Source organism: Carlito syrichta, unplaced genomic scaffold (genome assembly GCF_000164805.1).
Source record: "Carlito syrichta isolate Samal-C Ts95f unplaced genomic scaffold, Tarsius_syrichta-2.0.1 Scaffold314077, whole genome shotgun sequence".
NCBI lineage: Eukaryota > Metazoa > Chordata > Mammalia > Primates > Tarsiidae > Carlito > Carlito syrichta.
This window is the reverse complement of record NW_007258173.1, coordinates 86,814-98,074: the sequence shown is the minus strand read 5'-3', so window position 1 is coordinate 98,074 and position 11,261 is coordinate 86,814. Positions and strand designations below refer to the sequence as shown.

At 50.3% G+C, this 11,261-nt stretch overlaps 1 protein-coding gene across 2 annotated transcripts; it reads left to right on the top strand.

Annotated features, from left to right (window-relative positions):
* Positions 1 to 276: 276 nt before the first annotated feature.
* Positions 277 to 9,972, top strand: LGALS12 (galectin 12). Of its 2 annotated transcripts, XM_008070964.1 has the most exons (9): positions 277 to 753; positions 2,389 to 2,477; positions 2,603 to 2,816; positions 3,637 to 3,756; positions 4,295 to 4,333; positions 4,903 to 4,929; positions 5,531 to 5,619; positions 8,842 to 8,992; positions 9,516 to 9,972. In XM_008070964.1, the coding sequence occupies exons 1-9, from the start codon at positions 685 to 687 to the stop codon at positions 9,660 to 9,662; spliced, it is 945 nt and encodes a 314-aa protein (XP_008069155.1). In that variant the 5' UTR covers positions 277 to 684; the 3' UTR covers positions 9,663 to 9,972. The 2 variants fall into 2 exon arrangements, with proteins under 2 accessions (XP_008069155.1, XP_008069156.1); XM_008070965.1 differs by lacking the exon at positions 4,903 to 4,929 and having other exon boundaries at positions 685 to 753; positions 9,516 to 9,690.
* The last annotated feature ends 1,289 nt before the right edge of the window (positions 9,973 to 11,261 follow it).

Genomic DNA, 11,261 nt, shown 5'->3' with positions numbered 1-11,261 from the left:
GCTGTGTACTACCCATGCTGCCTTTTCTTAGCCAAGGGGCCATCCTCTTCCTGCCTCTCTCTCCACTTTGTGACCCCAGCAGACCCCTTGCATTTCCAGCTGGCGCTGAAATGCAGTCTCAGGGAACAGTCAAACTCGGAAGAGGAGGAAGAGTTGGGAAAGGCACAAGGAAATGAAAGAAAGAGATGGGGAAGCGAGGAAGAAAGGAGAAGCCACCAAGGTTGTCCAGGAAGCTGGGGGCAGGGCTTCTTCTGCAACCTGCACCACCTCCCCTTCCTTTGACCCAGTGAGGGCCAGAGCACCGGAAACCACAAACCCTTGCTGGCCCTAGAGGACCCAACCCCTGGCTTCTCTCTGTAATGGCCATGTGCTTCAGACCTGGAGAGGCTAGTGTGCTGGTTGGCTGCTGCCAGCTCCCCATCCGTGGTCACAGAGTTTCTGCTGACAGCCCCAGTCCTGCCAGAGCTCTGCTGTGCACCACAGGGGTGGGGATTGCTGTGGGTCCCAGGAGCTGGACCGTTGCCCTCCCAGGCCTTCTCCAAGTGGTATTAGTACCCTGCAGGGAGCAGATGTGACTAGCTGGGAGAGCTGTCCCATGCACTCAGGACCCTAGGTGGGGAAAGTGAGTCAGTCAGGTGGGGTTAGGGCTTCTGGACCCAGAATCTGCAGCCTGAGTTGGAGCTGATGTCACCTGGAGAAAAACTGGACCCGATTCCTGACAGCTTCATCCTGCAGCCGCCTGTCTTCCATCCGGTGAGCCTCTGCTCTGACCTGCAACTTCCTGGGTTTCCAGGCTACTCCATTCCTGCTGGGCCCAGACACCTGGGTGAAGTGGAGAGACCTCAGTCCTGGGCCCCACTTCCCCCAGCACCTGTCCTGGGTTCTAGAAGGCCCTCCTGAGGCTGACCTGCTAATTTCCACTTGGCTGTGAATGCTGGGCTCCTAGGGTCATTGCTTTTTAAAGTGATAAAGCCTGGAACTACAGTGCTGTGCTCCTACTGTGTTGAGTGCCAGAAGGATGGGGAAGTGGGTAGGATCATTGACAGTGAGGGGAGGGAGCACTGATTACCTATACCAAGGGCAGTCTCATCTCCAGCCTGGAAGAGAGGGTCAGGTGAGAACCTCCGGCTCAGGACCAGGGTGGAGGGTTCCTCTGTTCCTCCTCCTACTGATCAGTGCCCAGGAGATTTCCCTGAAGCCGGGCAGTGCTTTACAGAGATTGAACTTCTAGTAGACACCCCCCACTAATGAGCACTAACTATCACTTTCCCTTATTGCCCCGCCCCCCAGCTGCATCAGCTGTTAATTTCAGGCCTGGAAGGAATCTGGGAAATGTAGGCCACTGCATTTCTAAGCAGGCTGAGCTTCACAGGTGGAGATCTAGAGCCTCCCGCTCACTCCCACTAGGTGTTTGAGTGATGGGCAGAAGCAGATACGCAGGTTACAAGGGCTCCTTGCCTTACAGGCTGTGAGGTCCCACTTGGAGGGCAGTGCTGGTGGATCTGAGCTCTTTCCGTGTGGTTTGAGTTTCAGGTTGCTGGGAATTGGAGAGCAACACCGGAGGCCAATCATGTGACCCTGCCTGATAGCTACCCATTGTTGTGTTCACACTTATTCCACAAACATCTACGCAGAGTCCTTGCTCTGCCAGGCCAGGTGCTGAGCCGAAAGGAGAAAAAGACAAGGTTTCAGCTTTGAGGGGTTTGTGGACTCCCAGGGAAAACAGCCAGCCAGTCCCTCTAATCCAGGGGGCCAGGGCTAAACCAGCTATGTGAGCAAAGTGCTCTGGGAGCTCAACAGAAGGAGGAAATGATTCAGACACACAAGTGGATGATGTCTGTAAAAAAAGGTGGAGGGACAGCCCAGAAAAGGCAGGGGGTTATAAAAGTGTGTGGTGTGTCTTAGGACAAGGCAGCGTCTATGTGGGGGACGTGAGCCTGAGGAGGCTGGTGTAGGTCTCCCCAGGGGTACATTTCAGGGTCACTTTTCAGCTCCCAACTTGTCTATTCTTCTTGCCTCCCCATTAAACAGTACTCAGGAAGACTCAAAACCAGATTGCTGGGGTCTGGGGTGGCACCCAGTGGATGGCAAGTCCCACTGGGACACCGCAGCCTATTGTGGCCTAGTAGCTGGGAGAGGGAGCTGGCCGGTGCTCCAACAGGACAGTGGAGCTGAATGTGGCATCCCCAGTGCAATGTGGCCTCGATATATTAAGATCCAGGGAAGGAAGTAGGTGGAAGAGAATATTTCAGGGAAAACAGATTTTTCCCTACAAATACATTTTCTATTTTGGGAGGGAATGTTGAGTTTTCTTGTCCTTCCCACCCTATATAGGGGTTCCTTGGCCCTCTCTCCAACCCTGCCTGAATGGGTTTCTCCCTTGTTCAGGTGGTTCCTTATGTCACCACAATTTTTGGTGGCCTGCACGCAGGCAAGATGGTCATGCTGCAGGGTGTGGTCCCTCTAGATGCACACAGGTAAGGGAGTTGCCCCAGGGCTGCCGGATCTTAGTCCTAGAGGCATCAAACCAGGGGCCCCTCTCTGCCTTCTGGGCCTCTGTCTCTGATAAAAATTGCACTTTGCAAGCCTCACCTCCCACCAGGTTTCAGGTGGACTTCCAGTGTGGCTGTAGCCTGTGCCCCCGGCCTGATATCGCCTTCCACTTCAACCCTCGCTTCCACACCACCAAGCCCCATGTCATCTGCAACACCCTGCACAGGGGACACTGGCAAAGGGAGGCCCGGTGGCCCCACCTGGCCCTGGAGCGAGGGGCCAGCTTCTTCATCCTCTTTCTCTTTGGGAATGAGGAGGTGAAGGTGAGTAGAGGGGATGGGCCTCAAATAGTCTAGAATTTATGTCCTCTCACCCTTTCTTCCTTCAGCAAAATTTCCCACCTCACTGTGTTGAGTGGTATTAGGGAGAGGGGTCATGTACCGAGTAGACCAAGGAGCTGTGATGCCAGGTTCCAGGATGCTATGGGCCCACATGGCAGCAAGAAGGCGCCACAGTTCCTGACTCTGAAGAGGTTACTCTTGCCATAGTCATAGAAAGCACCTAGCACCTCTGTCTGCCAGAAACTAAGCCCTCTAAGTATATCAGCTTATTAGATCATCATGACAACCTCAGGAGGTGGGTACTTTCATTATCTCCAAATAACAGCCGAAGGGGCAGGGGAAGAGGGGACTGAACTTGGCCTCAAGGGTTTGATCTCTGATCTGGACTCCTGCCAGAAAAATGATGGCATTCAGATTTCTCAGGCGAAGAGGATAATGGGTGGGAGGGGAGTCTTCTAGGACATGGGTTATCACACAGCCTCCTGAGCCTGTTTCCTCACTATAGATGGAATGATGATGATGCTTCAGGTCTGCTGAGAAGGCACAACAAGGGTCTGGGGGAAAGAGGTTTGTCTGGGATGGAGAGAGGTGTTGAAAGCTTTATTGATCCCAAGACCAGCTCTGCAACCCTGGGAAAGTTACTAAAGCTTCCCAAGGCTGGGGCACCTCATCTGTAAAAATGTACCTACCTTGTAGAGTTGGTATGAAGTTAAATGAGAAAAAATCATTAGCAGCACTTGGGATACCATTATAAACTCAATAAATATGATCTGCTGTTAAGCCAGCCTCTTGGTCTCTCCAGGTGAGTGTGAATGGACAGCACTTTCTCCACTACGGCTACCGGCTCCCGCTGTCTCGTGTGGATACCCTGGGCATATTTGGTGACATTTTAGTGAAAGCTGTTGGATTCCTGAACATCAACGTGAGTTCCCTTGAGGCCAAAACTGGGTAGTGGCAGTCTCTTGTTTCCCCCAATTCTAGAGAAAGTTGGGTCCCTTCCTCCACCCCAGACCAAGAGACAGGGGAGGGAGGCCCTGTGCACCAGTAATAACCAAAAGGGAGGGAGTCTACAAGTTTCACATGGGAGTGGGATGGTGGAAGAGAAGGTGATGGCAGAAAGAAAGCCCAGAAATCATGGCAGGAGTCTGTACTGGGTATGAGTCTGATTAATGTGTAGGAGCCATGGCCAGGAGGTGAACAACTTGGCACCTTGGGGCCCAAACAGGCTGAGCTGGCTATGCATTCCCACCTGATGAACTTATTAAAAATATGGATTCCTGGGCCCTGCCACCAGAAATGCTGACTCTAGGTCTCAGGTGGGACCTAGGGATCAGTACATTCAAAATGCCAGATTTGAGGGCCACTGACAAAGGCCAAAGTCCTACCCCAAAACACAGGCAGGGGATAGGGGTTGCAGTGGTCCTGCATGCTGCTGGCTCTTTTTTTCTCTTTCTGAACAGCCCTTTGCGGAAGGCAGCAAAGAGTATCCAGCTGGACACGTGAGTCTCTTGGGAGAGGGTTGGAGCAGCCATACTAGCTAGACGGCTGATTCTCTCTCTGTGCCCCATATGACCCGCCCCTCTGGGCCGCTGCTCCCATTGCACAAGGCCCAGCTGCCCCTTCCCTCACTGCCACCGGATTCGGCTGGCTCTGCTTCAGTCCCCAGAGAGTCTGGATTTGCCTCTCCTAGTCCCTTTCCAGGGCTGGCTTGGGCAGATGGATGGGGTGAACTGACTGCCTGGAAGGGGCAGAGCTGTGCATTTGTATCAGGAGATGCCTTTCAGTCGGAGCTTTCAATTCTCAAACCACCCCTGCGAGGTGTCTGGAGTTGGCCAGCAACTTGCCCAAGGCCACACAGTGAATGAATGACAGCTCCACCCACTGACAGTTCTTCCCCTTTATTGGAGCTGGTGAGCCTCTGAAGTTGAGGACCCCCCTGGGGCTCCAATGACTCACCTGCTGCTGTGAGAGAAAAAAGACCCAGATATCTCCATTTTAAGAGTAACAAGAGGTTCCCTTTCACTGAGCAAACGCCCCATGACCTTGTATCCCTCCTTCTTTCTGACAGCCTTTCCTGCTGATGAGCCCTAGGCTGGTGAGTGAACCTCCCTCCTCTTCGTCCAGTAGGTGCAACCCCTGACCTGCTCCATCTGGGCTGGTAGGCAGGTCAGGCAGGAGGCCCAAGAGTTCCCCCTGGTGGGAAATGCCTTAAACCTCAAGGCTCCCCCTTTATAGAAAGGTTATGGGTGAGACAGGCAGCTTCAGGTTGAAGTTCTAGCTTCATTTTACCTCTTCTCCTCTTACTCTGCAAATAGTTATTTGATACTTCTCGGTGACCAGGCTCAGTGCCAGGATGCAGGATAGAGGAACAAGCTAGTCGCAGCCCTCCAGGTGCCCACAGGCTGGTGGGGGACAGTCCACTGCATGGACATTACAACTCAGGGTGCAGTCAGAAGAAGGATGTGGTGTCCAAGACGCGAAGAGGCACCGAATTCAGGCTGGAGAGGCCAAGGAAAGCTTTCAGCAGGAGCTGAGCCGGAGGCCGGGCCTGCAGTAGTTGCTTAATAAATGAACAGAGCTGAGTCTCCTGGTTGAAGTTCTAAAAGCAGAAACATGCCTGCCCCAGTCTCCCCTGGTGCCTCGGAGTGGGTGGCCCTCCCTGATCCACCTGTAAGTCACTGTCTGTGTTCCTTCAGGAGGTGCCCTGCTCACATGCTCTTCCTCGAGGTCTCTGGCCTGGGCAGGTCATCATAGTGCGGGGGCTGGTCTTGCAAGAGCCGAAGGAGTAAGTATCCAGCACCCTGGTGGAGGGGAGGAGGAAGCATCTTTGTGCCAGGCATATACTTATAAAGCATCACCTCTTTCAATCTCCCATCACCAGAGTGGAGCAGAAAGAAGAAGTTGCCCAAGGTCTCAGAGCTCATGAAAGTCAGGCTGGGATAGGGAGCAGCATCCCCACTTCTGAGAGCATCCGGTCAGGCCAGCGATCCTCTCATCACAGGTCCCAGAAAAGAGGCCCCAGGAATGGCCCTTTGGAGGTGCAGACTGAGGCCCAGAGAGAGGATGTGCCTTCCCATAGCGACACAATGTGTAGTTCAGGAATCAGCCAGGCTGCCCCAAAGAGGAGGGCTGGTACTTGGACATGACTTGGGCATATTACTAAGTGGACATTGCTTAGCTTCTCTTATAGGGGGCACTGAAACTCAGACCTGTGGTTCCAATTCAGTTAGACAAGAGTGGCCTGCCTGCCTGCCTGCCCTGAGGAAATACATTGGATTTTATAATCTTTCCCTCCCAATGGCCTGGGTTGGCATCTGCTGAGGATATTTACTACCTGTGCAGCCTCAAGGCAGATACTTTCTCTCTCTGTGCCTCAATTTTCTTCTATGTCAAAAGGGGATAATAATAATGCCTGTCACAGTACCTGGTACATAGTGAATGCCCCACAAATGTGGGTGCTATTAGAAGTATCTCAGTGGAGGAGGGAGAGGGGAAAGAAAGGGGAGCATCCCATGCTTTCCCTGATTTATTTTTGTTTTTGTTTTTTAAGTCACTGACCTCAATAAACCCTTGCCTTGTATACTCCTGATCACACCTGTGAATTCTGGGGAAGGGAGGAAGCACAACACTGGATGGCATGGCCTCCAAAGACAGGCATGACTGGGTTGGATTTCTGGTTTGGGGGCCTCTTATAAACTGTATGGCCTTGGGCAAGTCACCAAACCTCTCTGAGTCTGAGTTTCCCTAATGGAAAAAGGAAAAAAATTATCCCAACCTAATAGGGAAAACAGAAAAGTGCTCAGTGATAGAACATCCCTTCCCTCAAAACTTAGGGGCATGAGTCCAGGTTCATATTCTGGCTCAAAGTCACAAGGTTATTAGTGACATAGTTGGTGACACAGCAAGTAACTTAACTCTTCTTTCCAAAGGCCACGAATGCATGTGGCCTCAGAGACTAGACTGGTCACATGAATAGTGAGACACCCAGTAGAGAAAATGGTGAAGTGGGAAGAATATTTCCATAGACCCAGTCATGCCAGATCCTGATTTTATTTTCATTTTTGTAGAGATGAGGTTCCCACTGTGTTGCCCAGGCTGGTCTCAAACTCCTGGGCTCAAGCAATCCTCCCACCTCAGCCTCCCAAAGTGCTGGGATCACAGGCATGGACCACTGTGCCTGGCCTCCTCTGACTATTTTTAAAGACAAACTGGAAGCCATATAAACTTTCTTCATTTTTGAGTATTGTATTAACTTAAAGTGGAAGAATACTATGAACCAGGCCGACACTCTTGTAAGGGCTGCCCAGCCAAGGTCCACCAACATGAAGACTCAGCACAGCAGCTGGCACTTAGCAAGTCTGTAGTGAATGCTGCTGCTGCCACCATCCCTACTACAGCTGTTTTCTCAGAACAACTGATGGCAGTTGGACAGAGGGAGTGAGTTGGAGGGCAGGGTTCATTTGCATGAAAATCGATTCCTCCTTCTTTGCTTCACCCTTTCTTCTCCCCTCTGCACTGAGTGTGGGGTGAGGAGTATGACTGAAGCTTCAAAGAGCTTCAAGTAAGCTTTGCTGGTCATCTAGAGGGAGTCCATGATGCAATCTAGGACTAGGCTGAATGAGGCTGTGGTGGGGGGATACTGAGGCAAGTGGGAAGATGATGACAAAGATAGGGCTGGGGTGGAGGGATGGGATAAGCACCTTGAGGCTGTGGCTAACCACCTCCCAGCCACATTGGGGCTGGAGGCGCCATGCAGTTCCCTTTCCAGGATCTCTGCCTTCCAAGCTTCTTCCCAACATTGAGCTGGGTACTTCCTTCCCCCAGTTGGAAATTGATGGAGCCTCATCCTGCAACGCTCTACCAAAAGTCCCTGAAAGGCCCTCCCAGGGCAGGCTTTCCCCACTTTGCCCCGCCATCTGCATCCTGTATCTCTTCTTACTTTCAACTGCTTCCTGCTCAGGAGTAAGTCCATAGCAACCTTGGGGCTAGTGCTTCAAAGAAGGACACTTGGGAAGCTCCCAAGACTTGAAAAGGAATCTGGCCAACTTGTGTGACAGGCAGGTGCCAGGCAATATAAAGACTCCCCAAATCCGGAGTCAGTAATCCTTATTTACATCCCAGCCTGAGGCCTCACAGCTATTACTAGGCACAGAGCAAGTCATTCAACTTCTCATGCTCATCTTTTAAATCGGTTGACGAACCTTACGTCCTAGAATTTGTGAGATGATTAAGGAAAGGCAAGCCCTAGCATCTGTAAAACACTATTGTGTGCCAAGAATTGCTAGTTTTTACATTATCTCCTTTGCTCCTTGTTGTGTGTATGTGGCCCTATGAGGTAGACATTGTATTCTATATTATTATTTTTAAACAATAGGCATCATCCAAGTGCTTATTACGTGCCAGATGCTGTTCTAAGTAAGCACTTGCATGTATTACCTTATTTAATTCTTATAACAGCCACCGGCCGGTTCAGTGTTCTTATTATCCCACATTACAGATGAAGAAACTGAGGCACAGAGAGATTAAGGTATTTACTTGCCCAAGATCACAGGACTAAGAGCCAGGATTGAACCTGGGCAGCTGACTCTAACCACTAAGCCATTTGCAAAACATTTTAGGCAAAACCTGGCACATCATTATTATTCAACTAGTGTTAGCTCCTACTACAATTATCATAATTATCTTCATTTTCAGGAGGTAGTACCAAGGCTTGGGCTGGGGAATTTTCGCACAACCTCTCCCACCCCATGGTCTTCCAGTAAGTAGACAGCAACCCAGGGACTCAATCTCAGATTCATCTAGGACTTGTGTTATTCCACTACTCTGAGCTGTTCAGTGACCCATATCCAGCCCTGAGCCCATCACAGGCCCTTAGCCCTTGCTTCAACATGTGGAATCTGCAGAACCTTGCAGCTACTCTCCCAGCTCCATCCTTCCCCTCAGGGCTAAGCAATGGCCTGAGGGCAATGGAAACCAATTCCCTTCTCCTTCCTTGTGCTTCCTGCAGTTTCACTCTGAGCTTGAGGGACAAGGCTGCCCATGCTCCTGTGACACTCAGGGCTTCCTTCGCTGACAGAACTCTGGCCTGGACCGCTCCCTGGGGACGGAAGAAGCTGATCGCAGCTCCCTTCCTCTTTTACCCCCAGCGATTCTTTGAGGTGGGTCAGAGCCAAGTGGTCACATCCCTCCAGGATAGAGCATAGAGGTGAATTCCCATAATGACCTGAGAGACTCTGAGGTGGATCCCGAAGTGGATGAGCAGGCTGATGTCACAGGGCTGGGAAGCCAGAGCCAGCTGGGCAGAGGAAAGGTCCATGCAATAGCCCTCAGCGCTCCACACTGGAATCCCTTACCTAGAACTTGGTTTAATTAAAGTGGGCAGAGGCCCAAGCATCAGCTTTAATAAAAAGTTCCCCTAATGATTCCAATGTGCAGAACCACTACTTGACAAGAAGTAACCTCAGTTACAGATGGTGAAACTGAGCCCAGGGCTAGAAATATCCTTGTTGAAGGCCACAGTAGGCTGGTGACAACATCATCTTGTTCTTTTCCAGCACTGGTGACTCCCAGGTCTAGTCTTTGTGTCCTATGAGGGGAAGAGGGTCTCACTGGGTAGAGTGTCAAGCAAATGAGGGTGTGTCTGTCTGGAAACCCACACCTGCTCTTGTCCTCCCTTCCCAGGTGCTGCTCCTGTGCCAGGAGGGAGGGCTCAAGCTGGCACTCAATGGGCAGGGACTCGGGGCTACCAGCCTGAGCCAGCAGGTCCTGGAGCAACTGCGGGAGCTCCGGATCAGTGGAAGCGTCCAGCTCTACTGTGTCCACTACTGAGGAGGAAACCCCTGACCAAAGAAGGAGGGAGACGGCCAGCCTACACACAGGGCCCCGTGGTATGGCTCCACTCTCCTCCCCTTACTAAACTGTCCACCTGTCACCACCACATGAGGCCTAGTTCACTTTGGGGTCAGGAGCCTGAATGTGCAGGCACCTTGGGCCCCACAGCAGAGGGAAGCCACAGGGTTGTGAAAGCTTCTCAGACTCTGCACCCTCCCTCCACTAGGAGCCAGGGTATGGGTCCATCTGCCTTCAGGGCCTAACCTGCACTCATAGAGGCAGGTTTTATAGCCTAACAAAGATACCCAAATGAATTTGAGCATTTATTTCACTCTCATCTGGCAATGCTGGAGATAGTTGTCCAAGTCAGCGGGGTAGCTCTGCTCCCCATGGACATTCAGGTCTGTCCTAGCCATCCTGCCACTACCCTAGGCATCATCATTACCTGTGAAGATGAAGCTCAGTTGCTTCCGTAGCTTGGTTTCTGCCACCAAGAAGACAAATAGAGCCTGTGGACAAGACCCTCCTGATCGCATAAGGCCCAGGCCTGGGACTGACACACACCATCTACACTTACACTTCACTAGCAGGCACTTGGTCTCAAGGTCACACTATCTGCAAGAGAGGCTGAAAGACTCCTCCAGCAGGATAGCCATGTGCCCAGCCACAATTCTATCACCATAAAAGACAAGGGGAATGGATTTTCGTGGGTAGCCACAGTCTCTGAGACAAGTAGATTCTGTTAATATCCACATTTTATAAAGCAGGTATTTGAGGCACAGAGAGGCTAAGTCGTTTGCCAAGATTACACAGCAAGTAAGTGATTTTATCAGGATTTGAACCCAAGGATTCTGTCTGCAGAGTGTGTGGCTCTTAACCATCATACTATAGTGCACACATATACACAGGAACGTCCAGATAAAGGTGGGAGTGAGAGCTCTGGACTTGGGAGAAATCAAGGAAACTTGTAAATTGAGAAGTGTGGCAAAATAAAAGAGGAAACATCACCAAGAAAACAGAAAAGTTAAATAATAAGAATTAAATTACTGCATATATATACTATGTATAGAATATATGCCATAAAATATATGTTCTATATGACATATATTTAACATATACAGTAATATATATACTGTGATCTGAATGTTTGTGTTGCCCCCTAAAATTCATATGTTGAAATCCTAATACCCAAGGAGGTGCTATTTGGATGTGGGAGTCTTTGGGAGGTGATCCAATCATGAGGATAGAGTGCTCACGAATGGGGCTAGTGCTCTTATGGAATAAAACCCAGAGATGTCCCTCACCTATTCCACCATGTGAGATTACAGCAAGTAGACAAGCATCTATGAAACGGGAAGTGAACCCTCTCCAGACACTGAATCTGCCAGCACCTTAATCTTGGATTTCCCAGCCTGCTAAATAAATTATGAGCAATAAATTTATACTCTTTCCAAGTTTCCCAGTCTAAGGTATTTTGTTATTGCATTTCAAACAGACTAAGACAATAGACTATATAACACAGCATATATCATATTATATATTTTATATGTATATAATATTTATATTAATAATAAATATAAATGATAAAATATGTCA

Coding starts and splice junctions, on each gene's coding strand:
- LGALS12 (XM_008070964.1), top strand. CDS start 685: ATGTCACCTGGAGAAAAACTGGACCCGATTCCTGACAGCTTCATCCTG. Junction 754..2,388: donor AGCCGCCTGTCTTCCATCCG/GTGAGCCTCTGC, acceptor TCCCTTGTTCAG/GTGGTTCCTTATGTCACCAC. Junction 2,478..2,602: donor GTCCCTCTAGATGCACACAG/GTAAGGGAGTTG, acceptor ACCTCCCACCAG/GTTTCAGGTGGACTTCCAGT.